Below are 13,143 nucleotides of genomic sequence, written 5' to 3'. Positions count from 1 at the left end.
CCAACACATGACTCAATCTTAACAAAGTAACAGTTTTAAACTGCAATATGTGAGACTTTTTGGACAACTGAATTCACGCAGAAATTGTTGAAAGCAAGTCTAAGAAACTGTATATATTTCTCTATATGTGCTTTTCTAATGCTTCTCGTTCTTAAGTTTTGTTTTTGTGTCTTCTACTTTCGGTTTTGTACACCAGCTTCAAACACAATATTTTAGGTTATAGAAAATATATTTCACAGCAGGTTTAGATGGTACTATGAATCTACACTATACATGCTTGTTTTGTCATAAACTGAAATTAGGTGAACTGTTATTAAACTGCTACAATTGTAGCAACCAGGAAATGGAGGACTGATTTCTGCATAGTGCATCTTTAACTTGACAAGTAGGTACAATGTTATAATACAGTCATTTTGACTCCCAAATGGCCCCCTATTCCCTATATAGTGCACTACTTTAGACCAGAGCCCTATTCCCTCTATAGTGCATTACTTTAGACCAGAGCCCTATTCCCTCTATAGTGCACTACTTTAGACCAGAGCCCTATTCCCTATATAGTGCACTACTTTAAACCAGAGCCCTATTCCCTCTATAGTGCACTACTTTAGACCAGAGCCCTATTCCCTATATAGTGCACTACTTTGACCAGAGCCCTATGGTGTATTACATATAGAAGAGGGCCCATTTGAGACAGACAGTCAGATGTATACATTGGACTTGCATTACCATAAGCTTTCAATTCATTTGTTTTCCAGGTGTAGTCAGACAATATTTTTAATATTTTAAGTTAAAGGTTTCTCTGAATGATATTGTCTGAACATGGAGCACGCTAAAACACTGTTGGGTTGTTCATTGCATCCGACATTTCTTTGAACTTCCTGGATTGTGTGTGTATTGTTTTGTATTGCTAGATGGTGCAGCACTGTTGGAGGCTGGAAACATAAGCATTTAGCTGCATCTGCGATAACATCTGCAAATCTGTGTACGCAAACAAATAAACGTTTATTTTCACGTACGCCGTCTCTGCTGATAGGCCCCCTTTTTTTTTGGCAGGCAGGAAAAGATTCAGTTCATAATTGAAGTCCTTCCTGCCCTTTTAGCCATCGTCTTTGAGGAGCTACTTTACACATTTACAAATCCAGATGAGACGAGAGGAAGAGGAGAGTCTTACCAGACCAGTTACAACATCGACTGGTCCAAAATGTAGATGAAAGGGGCAGCAACAACAAACAGCTCAGTTTATTTCATTTACAATGGAAGCCATTCAAGAGAAATAAAGCACTTTCAGATAAAATGTGGTTAGCTAGGCTGTAAAGCTTGTGGAAACCAAGTGAGATTTACGTAAAGGATCTCATTTCCATTTTCAAAATGGTGGTCGACCGCGTCAACATGAATTGAACAGGAGTTACCAGAACAACGGCTCAACGGCAGATTAAAACGCCAGGAGAACCTCTATACACACACAGTGGTGGCAAACGACTCCTTGAACGACAGAAGGTGACAAAAGCACCGCTGAAAATCAATCTAGGCTTTAAAACAATCCCCACTATAGACAAAGACAGAAACGATTCCCATTCACACACACTAATTACTGTGGTTTCAAACCAAGCATTTTATTGTGGGATCATTATGAGGTTAGAAAAACCTGACTGGAAAGGGAAGCTATTCCATGGAACGTTATATTATACTTCAGAAATAGGTTCTCATCTCAAATGGCACCCTATTCCCTATTTGGTACACTACTTTAGACCAGTTTTGGTCTAAAGTAGTGCACTATATAGGGAATAGGGTGTCATTTGGGAAGTACACATAGCTATCTTGTTTACTTTGCCATTCACAGTCACATTTGGCAAGCTCACTCACAGTACCACTGAACCAAAACCAAGACACATATTCATGGTGTTTATTCATGTCTCGGCCAAGCCACACAAACGAACGCAGGAGATCTCCCTTCCCAACACAGCAGCCATTCTGGTAAAACTGTTGAGTGTGAAGCGAAGTAGATAAGTAAAACATATATATATATTTCCAACTGGTTAGAAGAGAAGCTACCTGGGGTAAACACATTGATTAAGTGGATGAAGGGATATATGAACCAGTACACGTTTATTTTGATCCACCGCAATGAAAGAAAAAGCCATTGCTCATAGGTTAAAGGACAACCACTAACACCACTGTTGTTCTAATGTTGTACTCACCTAGCTATATATACACATGTGGTTGTTCTGTTGTACTCACCTAGCTATTGATACATGTGGTTGTTCTGTTGTACTCACCTAGCTATTGATACATGTGGTTGTTCTGTTGTACTCACCTAGCTATATATACATGTGGTTGTTCTGTTGTACTCACCTAGCTATTGATACATGTGGTTGTTCTGTTGTACTCACCTAGCTATTGATACATGTGGTTGTTCTGTTGTACTCACCTAGCTATTGATACATGTGGTTGTTCTGTTGCACTCACCTAGCTACTGATACATATGGTTGTTCTGTTGTACTCACCTAGCTACTGATACATATGGTTGTTCTGTTGCACTCACCTAGCTACTGATACATATGGTTGTTCTGTTGTACTCACCTAGCTACTGATACATATGGTTGTTCTGTTGCACTCACCTAGCTACTGATACATATGGTTGTTCTGTTGTACTCACCTAGCTACTGATACATATGGTTCTGTTGTACTCACCTAGCTACTGATACTTGTATTTCTTTTATTTAACAAGACAAGTCCGTTAAGAATAAATACTTCTTTTACAATGCCGCCTACCCCGGCCAAACTCGGACGACGCTGGGCCAATTGTGCGCCGCCCTATGGGACTCCCAATCACAGCCTGGAATCGCACCAGGTCTGTAGTGTAGTGACGCCTCTTGCACTGAGATGCATTGCCTTAGACCGCTGCGCCACTCTGGAGCCCGACATACACATGTTGTTGTTCTAATGTTGTACTCCAGTAAGCCCCGTGTCTCTCTCTCTAAGGTACTACTCAAGTAAGCCCCCTGTCTGTCTCTCTCTCTAAGGTATTACTCCAGTAAGCCCCTGTCTGTCTGTCTGTCTCTCTAAGGTACTACTCCAGTAAGTCCCTCTCTCTCTCTAAGGTACTACTCCAGTAAGCCCCTCTCTCTCTAAGGTACTACTCCAGTAAGCCCCTCTCTCACTCTCTCTAAGGTACTACTCCAGTAAGCCCCCTGTCTGTATCTCTCTCTAAGGTACTACTCCAGTAAGCCCACTGTCTGTCTATCTCTCTAAGGTACTACTCCAGTAAGCCCCTCTCTCTCTCTCTAAGGTACTACTCCAGTAAGCCCCCTGTCTGTCTCTCTAAGGTACTACTCCAGTAAGCCCCTCTGTGTCTCTAAGGTACTACTCCAGTAAGCCCCTCTGTCTCTCTAAGGTACTACTCCAGTAAGCCCCCTGTCTGTCTCTCTTTAAGGTACTACTCCAGTAAGCCCCCTGTCTGTCTCTCTAAGGTACTACTCCAGTAAGCCCCTGTCTGTCTCTCTCTAAGGTACTACTCCAGTAAGCCCCCTGTCTGTCTCTCTAAGGTACTACTCCAGTAAGCCCCCTGTCTGTCTCTCTCTCTAAGGTACTACTCCAGTAAGCCCCCTGTCTGTCTCTCTCTCTAAGGTACTACTCCAGTAAGCCCCCTGTCTGTCTCTCTAAGGTACTACTCCAGTAAGCCCCTGTCTGTCTCTCTCTAGGGTACTAATCCAGTAAGCCCCCTGTCTGTCTCTCTAAGGTACTACTCCAGTAAGCCCCCGGTCTCTCTCTCTAAGGTCCTCCTCCAATTTTTCACATTCACAGAGACTAGAGCTGCACTCACATGAGCTGTGCGTGTCTCTGCGTGTCTCTGCGCGTGTCTCTGCGCGTGTCTCTGCGCGTGTCTCTGTCCAGGCTAAAACAGGTCCCACAATCCCAGCAGAATAAAAGAGCAGTTCAGAGCAGCAATACAGAAAAACACTCTGAGGAGTGGGACTGTTGGTCACCAAGGGGAACGGGACTGTTGGTCACCAAGGGGAACGGGACTGTTGGTCACCAAGGGGAACGGGACTGTTGGTCACCAAGGGGAACGGGACTGTTGGTCACCAAGGGGAACGGGACTGTTGGTCACCAAGGGGAACGGGACTGTTGGTCACCAAGGGGAACGGGACTGTTGGTCACCAAGGGGAACGGGACTGTTGGTCACCAAGGGGAACGGGACTGTTGGTCACCAAGGGGAACGGGACTGTTGGTCACCAAGGGGAGCGGGACTGTTGGTCACCAAGGGGAGCGGGACTGTTGGTCACCAAGGGGAGCGGGACTGTTGGTCACCAAGGGGAGCGGGACTGTTGGTCACCAAGGGGAGCGGGACTGTTGGTCACCAAGGGGAGTGGGACTGTTGGTCACCAAGGGGAGTGGGACTGTTGGTCACCAAGGGGAACTGGACTGTTGGTCACCAAGGGGAACGGGACTGTTGGTCACCAAGAGGAGTGGGACTGTTGGTCACCAAGGAGAACGGGACTGCTGGTCACCAAGGGGAACGGGACTGTTGGTCACCTTAAAGGGAACGGGACTGTTGGTCACCTTAAAGGGAATGAGACTGTTCCTCACTAAGGGGACTGGGACTGTTCGTCACTAAGGGGACTGGGACTGTTCCTCACTAAGGGGAATGGGACTGTTTGTCACCTTAAAGGGAATGAGACTGTTCGTCACTAAGGGGACTGGGACTGTTCATCACCTTAAAGGGAATGAGACTGTTCGTCACTAAGGGGACTGGGACTGTTCGTCACTAAGGGGACTGGGACTGTTCGTCACTAAGGGGACTGGGACTGTTCCTCACTAAGGGGACTGGGACTGTTCTAAGGGGATGAGACTGTTCATCACTAAGGGGACTGGGACTGTTGGTCACTAAGGGGACTGGGACTGTTGGTCACTAAGGGGACTGGGACTGTTGGTCACTAAGGGGACTGGGACTGTTCCTCACTAAGGGGACTGGGACTGTTCCTCACTAAGGGGACTGGGACTGTTCCTCACTAAGGGGACTGGGACTGTTCCTCACTAAGGGGACTGGGACTGTTCCTCACTAAGGGGACTGGGACTGTTCCTCACTAAGGGGACTGGGACTGTTCCTCACTAAGGGGACTGGGACTGTTCCTCACTAAGGGGACTGGGACTGTTCCTCACTAAGGGGACTGGGACTGTTCCTCACTAAGGGGACTGGGACTGTTCCTCACTAAGGGGACTGGGACTGTTCCTCACTAAGGGGACTGGGACTGTTCCTCACTAAGGGGACTGGGACTGTTCCTCACTAAGGGGACTGGGACTGTTCCTCACTAAGGGGACTGGGACTGTTCCTCACTAAGGGGACTGGGACTGTTCCTCACTAAGGGGACTGGGACTGTTCGTCACTAAGGGGACTGGGACTGTTCGTCACTAAGGGGACTGGGACTGTTCGTCACTAAGGGGACTGGGACTGTTCGTCACTAAGGGGACTGGGACTGTTCGTCACTAAGGGGACTGGGACTGTTCGTCACTAAGGGGACTGGGACTGTTCGTCACTAAGGGAACTGGGACTGTTCCTCACTTCAAGTCTCTCCAAGCGGGTGAGACTGAGGATACGTCCCAAAATGGCACCCTATTCCCTATTTAGTGCACTCCTTTTGACCAGGACCCATAGGGAATCCCATAGGGCTCTGGTCAAAAGTAGAGCACTAAATAGGGAAATAAGATGCCATTTGAGGGACACACTAAGAGCCCTGCCTGGCTAGCGCAAGAGGCGGACGTTTATTTCAGAGCTCTGTGTGAACAAAGAAAAGGAGAAATAAACAGCATCGGTCTGATCAAACGCTCTGGATCCACCACCACGTCTCTAGCTACAGAATGGACGTGTACACATGGCACCCTCGTCCCTATGCAGCTCCTGATCAAAAGTAGTGCACTATATAGGGAACATGATGCCATTTGGGATGCACATCTGAGTGAGAGCACCAAAACGCATAACAGATAGACACTGACAATGGATTACATGAGGTTGAATGTAAAGGAAATTGTGTCAGTTGGGGTTAGAATCTAAAAGAGAGGTTAACCTCACATCTATCTCCCAGCTTGTCTGTTCAGATAGCAAGAATCTGTCTGCTCCATTTCACAGACAGCGAGAGAGACCGACAAGGGGGAGGTAGAGAGGGGAGTGGATGGAGAGAGAGAGAGAATGGATGGATGGAGAGAGTGAGAGAGAGTGGACAGAGAGAGAGAGAGAGAGAGTGGACAGAGAGAGAGAGGGGTGGACAGAGAGAGAGGGAGAGGATAGAGAGAGAGAGAGTGGAGAGAGGAGAGAGAGAGACAGAGAGAGAGAGAGAGTGGATAGAGATAAAGGCTACAGCACATACAGTCTCTGCCTGCCTCAACTTCCTACTCTGCCACCTTATGGCCACTCTGAGGAACTACAGTGTCACACCTGCTGTGTAAAACCCACTGAATGAATTTACCCCAAACACAACCAAATAAATAAATCTTTATCGAGGTATATATAAATGAGTCTAACTGAAACCAAACCTTATAATTTTTTCCCCATTTATTAAATGTTTATTATATATATTTTTTTTAAAATGGGGAGTAGAAAGATTGTAGCTTCCATCAATGTAATTATCTGAATTATTTCCAATCCCCCATATATATTTATCAGTACCAGTCAAAAGTTTGGACACACCTACTCATTCAAAGGTTTTTTATTTTGACTATTTTCTACATTTGTAGAATAATAGCGAAGATTTCAGAACTATGTAATAACACATATGGAATCAAGTAGTAACCAATAAAGTGTTAAACAAAATATATTTTAGATTCTTCAAAGTAGCCACGGTAGCTGCCTTGATGACAGCTTTGCACACTTAGCATTCTCTCAACCAGCTTCACCTGGAATGCTTTTCCAACAGTCTTGAAGGAGTTCACACATATGCTGAGCAATTGTTGGCTGCTTTTCCTTCACTCTGCGGTCCAACTCATCCCAAACAATCTCAACTGGGTTGAGGTCAGGTGATTGTGGAGGCCAGGTCATCTGAAACAGCACTCCATCACTCTCTTTCTTGGTCAAATAGCCCTTACACAGCCTGGAGGTGTGTTTTGGGTTATTGTCCTGCTGAAAAACAAATGATAGTCCCACTAAGCGCAAGCCAGATGGGATGGCGTATCGCTGCAGAATGCTGTGGTAGCCATGCTGGTTAAGTGCCTTGAATTCTAAATAAATCACAAACAGTGTCACCAGCAAAGCCTCCCCACACCATCACACCTCCTCCAAGCTTCACGGTGGGAACCCCACATGCAGAGATCATCCATTCACCTACTCTGCATCTCACAAAAACACTGCGGCTGGAACCAAAAATCTCAAATTTGCTCATCAGACCAAAGAACAGATTTCCACTGGTCTAATGTCCATTGCTCGTGTTTCTTGGCCCAAGCAAGTGTCTTCTTCTTATTGGTGTTCTTTAGTAGTGGTTCCTTGCAGCAATTCGACCATTAATGCCTGATTCACGCAGTCTCCTCTGAACAGTTGATGTTGAGATGTGTCTGTTACTTGAACTTTGTGAAGCATTTATTTGGGCTGCTATCTGAGGTGCAGTTAACTCTAATGAATGTATCCTCTGCAGCAGAGGTAACTCTGGGTCTTCTTTTCCTGTGGCGGTCCTCATGAGAGACAGGTAACTCTAATGAATGTATCCTCTGCAGCAGAGGTAACTCTGGGTCTTCTTTTCCTGTGGTGGTCCTCATGAGAGCCAGTTTCATCATAGCACTTGATGGTTTTTGCGACTGCACTTGAAGAAACTTTCAAAGTTCTTGAAAATGGCCATATTGACTGACCTTCATGTCTTACAGTAATGGACTGTCGTTTCTCTTTGCTTATTTGAGCTGTTCTTGCCATAATATGTACTGGGTCTTTACCAAATAGGGCTATCTTCTGTATACCCCCCTACCTTGTCACAACACAACTGATTGGCTCAAACGCATTAAGGACATAAATTCCACAAATTAACCTTTAACAAGGCACACCCTGTTAATTGAAATCCATTCCAGGTGACTACCTCATGAAGCTAGTTGAGAGAATGTCATGAGTGTGCAAAGCTGTCATCAAGGCAAAGGGTGGCTACTTTGAAGAATCTCAAATATAAAATATATTTTGATTTGTTAAACACTTTCTTGGTTATAGCATTCATAGTTTTGATTTAAAATTATTATTATAAACTGGGTGGTTCAAGCCCTGAATGCTGATTGGCTGACAGCCGTGGTATATCAGACCGTATACCACGGGTATGACAGAACATTTATTTATACTGCTCTAGTTAAATTGGTAACCAGTTTATTATTAAAAGAGCAATAAGGCACAGAGGGTTTGTGGTATAAGGCCAATATACCACGGTGAAGGGCTGCGTTGTGCCTAAGAACAGCCCTTTGCCATGGTATATTGGCCATATACCACACCCCCTTATGCAATGTAGAAAATAGTAAAAAATAAAGACAAACCCTGGAATGAGTAGGTGTGTCCAAACTTTTGACTGGTACTGTTATTCAGGGATGCAAACTAGGTACCTTTTGGCGAAATTCGCCGTTTTGAATCCAAAATAGGTGACCTGTGTGATTTGTGTAGATCCGATGAGAAAAGTTTTTTTTGGGGGGGGTGGATGACTACGGGCTGTATCGAACAAGTGTAGCAATACTGGCTGTATCTGTGGCCACCAACTGCTCTTAAACGCAAGTAAAACTAAATGCATGCTCTTCATCCGTTCGCTGCCCACACCCGCCCGCCCGACTAGCATCACTACCCTGGACGGTTCTGACCTAGAATATGTGGACAACTACAAATACCTAGGTGTCTGGCTAGACTGTAAACTCTCCTTCCAGACTCATATTAAACATCTCCAATCCAAAATCAAAGCTAGAATCGGCTTCCAATCTCGCAACAAAGCCTCCTTCACTCACGCCACCAAACTTACCCTAGTAAAACTGACTATCCTACCGCTCCTCGACTTTGGCGATGTCATCTACAAAATAGCCTCCAACACTCTACTCAGCAAATTGGATGCAGTCTATCACAGTGCCATCCGTTTTGTTACTAAAGCACCTTATACCACCCACCACTGCGGCCTGTATGCTCTAGTTGGCTGGCCCTCGCTACATATTCGTCACCAGACCCACTGGCTCCAGGTCATCTATAAGTGTATGCTAGGTAAAGCTCCGCCTTATCTCAGCTCACTGGTCACGATAACAACACCCACCCGTAGCACGCGCTCCAGCAGGTATATCTCACTGGTCATCCCCAAAGCCAACACCCCCTTTGGCCGCCTTTCCTTCCAGTTCGCTGCTGCCAGTGACTGGAATTAATTGCAAAAATCACTCAAGCTGGAGACGTATATTTCCCTCACTAACTTTAAACATCAGCTATCAGAGCAGTTAACCTATCACTGCAGCTGTACATAGTCCATCTGTAAATAGCCCACCCAATCTACCTCCCTCAACCCCATACTGTTTTTATTTACTTTTCTGCTCTTTTGCACACCAGTATCACTACTTACACACCTTCATCTGCTCATCTATCACTCCAGTGTTAATCTGCAAAATTGTAATTATTTTGCTACTATGGCCTATGTATTGTCTTACCTCCTCACGCCATTTGCACAGACTGTATATAGACTTGACTGTACGTGTGTTTAGTCCATGTTTAATTCTGTGTTGTTGTTTGTGTCACACTGCTTTGCTTTATCTTGACCAGGTCGCAGTTGTAAATGAGAACTTGTTCTCAACTGGCCTACCTGGTTAAATAAAGGTGAAATAACTAACCGACCTGGTAAAATAAAGGTGAAATAACTAACCGACCTGGTTAAATAAAGGTGAAATAACTAACCGACCTGGTTAAATAAAGGTGAAATAACTAACCGACCTGGTTAAATAATGGTGAAATAATTATAACTAACCGACCTGGTTAAATAAAGGTGAAATAACTAACCGACCTGGTTAAATAAAGGTGAAATAACTAACCGACCTGGTTAAATAAAGGTGAAATAACTAACCGACCTGGTTAAATAAAGGTGAAATAACTAACCGACCTGGTTAAATAAAGGTGAAATAACTAACAGACCTGGTTAAATAAAGGTGAAATAACTAACCGACCTGGTAAAATAAAGGTGAAATAACTAACCGACCTGGTAAAATAAAGGTGAAATAACTAACCCGACCTGGTTAAATAAAGGTGAAATAACTAACCCGACCTGGTTAAATAAAGGTGAAATAACTAACCGACCTGGTAAAATAAAGGTGAAATAACTAACCCGACCTGGTTAAATAAAGGTGAAATAACTAACCCGACCTGGTTAAATAAAGGTGAAATAACTAACTGACCTGGTAAAATAAAGGTGAAATAACTAACCCGACCTGGTTAAATAAAGGTGAAATAACTAACCGACCTGGTAAAATAAAGGTGAAATAACTAACCCGACCTGGTAAAATAAAGGTGAAATAACTAACCGACCTGGTTAAATAAAGGTGAAATAACTAACCGACCTGGTTAAATAAAGGTGAAATAACTAACCCGACCTGGTTAAATAAAGGTGGGGGAAAAAATAAGAAAAAGATCCAATCCTCAGCCAATCACACAACAGAAGGCAGCACACGACTGAAGAGAGAAAAGACGATCAATTTAGTAGTGCAAACGTGCGCTCTGGAAAGAGAGTGGAAAGGTCCATTTAACTTACAGCAGCGCGTCCCCTGAACGATAACGAAGAAGTAGGTGAGAAGCCTGACCACAGACACCGGGGTGAGACGTGAGACGGTAATGAAGCGTACTTCATGACCTGTAACCGAAAAACAACTGGCATTGGGGAAGGTTTGAGTTGAGGGAGAAAGTGTGGCGGAACAAGTATTGTTAGCGTTGTTAAATATCATGCTAGCTGGATCGAATTATCCATGTTAGCTAGCCAGAGAAATGTTGAGCAACATTAGCCAACTTAACGGATCAAATCATTTTGTTTATGGTGTGAAAATTAGCTGGCTAATAAAGTCAGAGAGCTAATGTTAGCTAGCTAACGTTACAACATCAGATGAGCTAACGTTAGTAACCTAACCAATTCGCTATAGTATTAACTGGTAACGTTAATACGACTCCTTGCCGTTCCTCAAGTTATAACGCGTGAGTTGCTTACTGGATTTTGTTTCATTCATTTCTACATAATATGGTTTTATCCCCCAAGTGCAATATTTATTATTTTAGTTTCTACAAATTGTAAATTAAAAGATACAATTTTTTGCTAAAAATATTATTGATCGATTGACTATGACTTTTCAGATCACCCAGTATTGCGGTCTGCAGAGTTAGCGCCAGGTAAATGTTGCAATTCTTCAGCCATTCCTGAACCTGTGACCAAAAACAAGCTACATATGGACAAGTTGTATGGAAGGTTGTATCCCCCCATATATAGAACATTCTAGTGGTTGCTAGAATTTTGTATTATCATTTAAATTGAATAATGTGAAGTTTCGAATCCGGTGTCGTTTTGCGTATCAGTTCATAAACCATATGCCATGGCATCGGTAAATCTCCAACTACTTTGCAATCTATATGGCACTTCTGTCCATTTGTTGGTCCTGAAATTAAACCGGTATACTTTTTTCATTTATCACAATTTCATTTAACCAATTCTGGTCCAATACTTTAGTAGCATACGCTTTTTGACTTCTAGTACTTTTCAATAATCCATTTTCCTCGTCTAGTCTAGTTCGGCTCCACTGCCCCACACTGTGATAATGATCTAGCTGGCTGGCTGTCCACTTTACAGATAATATTCATCTAGCTGGCTGGCTGTCCACTTTACAGATAATATTCATCTAGCTGGCTGGCTGTCCACTTTACAGATAATATTCATCTAGCTGGCTGGCTGTCCACTTTACAGATAATATTCATCTAGCTGGCTGGCTGCCCACTTTACAGATAATATTCATCTAGCTGGCTGGCTGTCCACTTTACAGATAATATTCATCTAGCTGGCTGGCTGTCCACTTTACAGATAATATTAATCTAGCTGGCTGGCTGTCCATTTTACAGATAATATTCATCTAGCTGGCTGGCTGTCCACTTTACAGATGATGATAATATTGATCTAGCTGGCTGGCTGTCCACTTTACAGATGGTAATATTGATCTAGCTGGCTGGCTGTCCACTTTACAGATGATGATAATATTGATCTAGCTGGCTGGCTGTCCACTTTACAGATGGTAATATTGATCTAACTGGCTGGCTGTCCACTTTACAGATGGTAATATTGATCTAGCTGGCTGGCTGTCCACTTTACAGATGATGATAATATTGATCTAGCTGGCTGGCTGTCCACTTTACAGATGGTAATATTGATCTAGCTGGCTGGCTGTCCACTTTACAGATGATGATAATATTGATCTAGCTGGCTGGCTGTCCACTTTACAGATGATGATAATATTGATCTAGCTGGCTGGCTGTCCACTTTACAGATGGTAATATTGATCTAGCTGGCTGGCTGTCCACTTTACAGATGATGATAATATTGATCTAGCTGGCTGGCTGTCCACTTTACAGATGGTGATAACAGTAATGATAACTGTTGCTGGGAAATGTATAGGGCCAGAAAAAATCTATCCTGAAAGTGAACTGCTGACCGGGGGAAGGTGGAACGGACCCCTGCTGACCGGGGGAAGGTGGAACGGACCACTGCTGACCGGGGGAAGGTGGAACGGACCACTGCTGACCGGGGGAAGGTGGAACGGACCACTGCTGACCGGGGGAAGGTGGAACGGACCACTGCTGACCGGGGGAAGGTGGAACGGACCACTGCTGACCGGGGGAAGGTGGAACGGACCACTGCTGACCGGGGGAAGGTGGAACGGACCACTACTGACCGGGGGAAGGTGGAACGGACCACTGCTGACCGGGGGAGACATAAAAAGGGGTTTACTTGGCAGTAGTTTCTGTGTGGCATCTCGCTATTGTCTGAAAGTCTATAAGACATCTTTGGGTTTCCACAGACAAAAATGGGCAAATAGTGAGAGGTACAATACTGATAAATGTACTGTACTAAAGCTGCAACATGTAATCTGTCATTCTCATTGAAAGCCAGACTAAGAAGTTGTATATCTGTTCTATGTTCACTA

The 13,143-nt window shown here is 44.2% G+C and overlaps 1 protein-coding gene across 1 annotated transcript in view; it reads right to left on the bottom strand.

Annotated features, from left to right (window-relative positions):
• The window catches only part of LOC118965944 (proline-rich extensin-like protein EPR1), a 58,695-nt gene extending 45,762 nt beyond the window's left edge, over positions 1-12,933 (bottom strand). Inside the window, exon 1 of the mRNA XM_036986975.1 lies at positions 12,652-12,933. Coding sequence (XP_036842870.1) covers positions 12,652-12,933 — 282 coding nt within the window. The remainder of the gene's footprint in view (positions 1-12,651) is intronic.
• Between the last annotated feature and the right edge of the window lie 210 nt (positions 12,934-13,143).

Source organism: Oncorhynchus mykiss, chromosome 9, assembly GCF_013265735.2.
Source record: "Oncorhynchus mykiss isolate Arlee chromosome 9, USDA_OmykA_1.1, whole genome shotgun sequence".
Taxonomy (NCBI): domain Eukaryota; kingdom Metazoa; phylum Chordata; class Actinopteri; order Salmoniformes; family Salmonidae; genus Oncorhynchus; species Oncorhynchus mykiss.
Note: the sequence above shows the minus strand (reverse complement) of the source record. Positions and strands in the feature narration are given on the sequence as shown.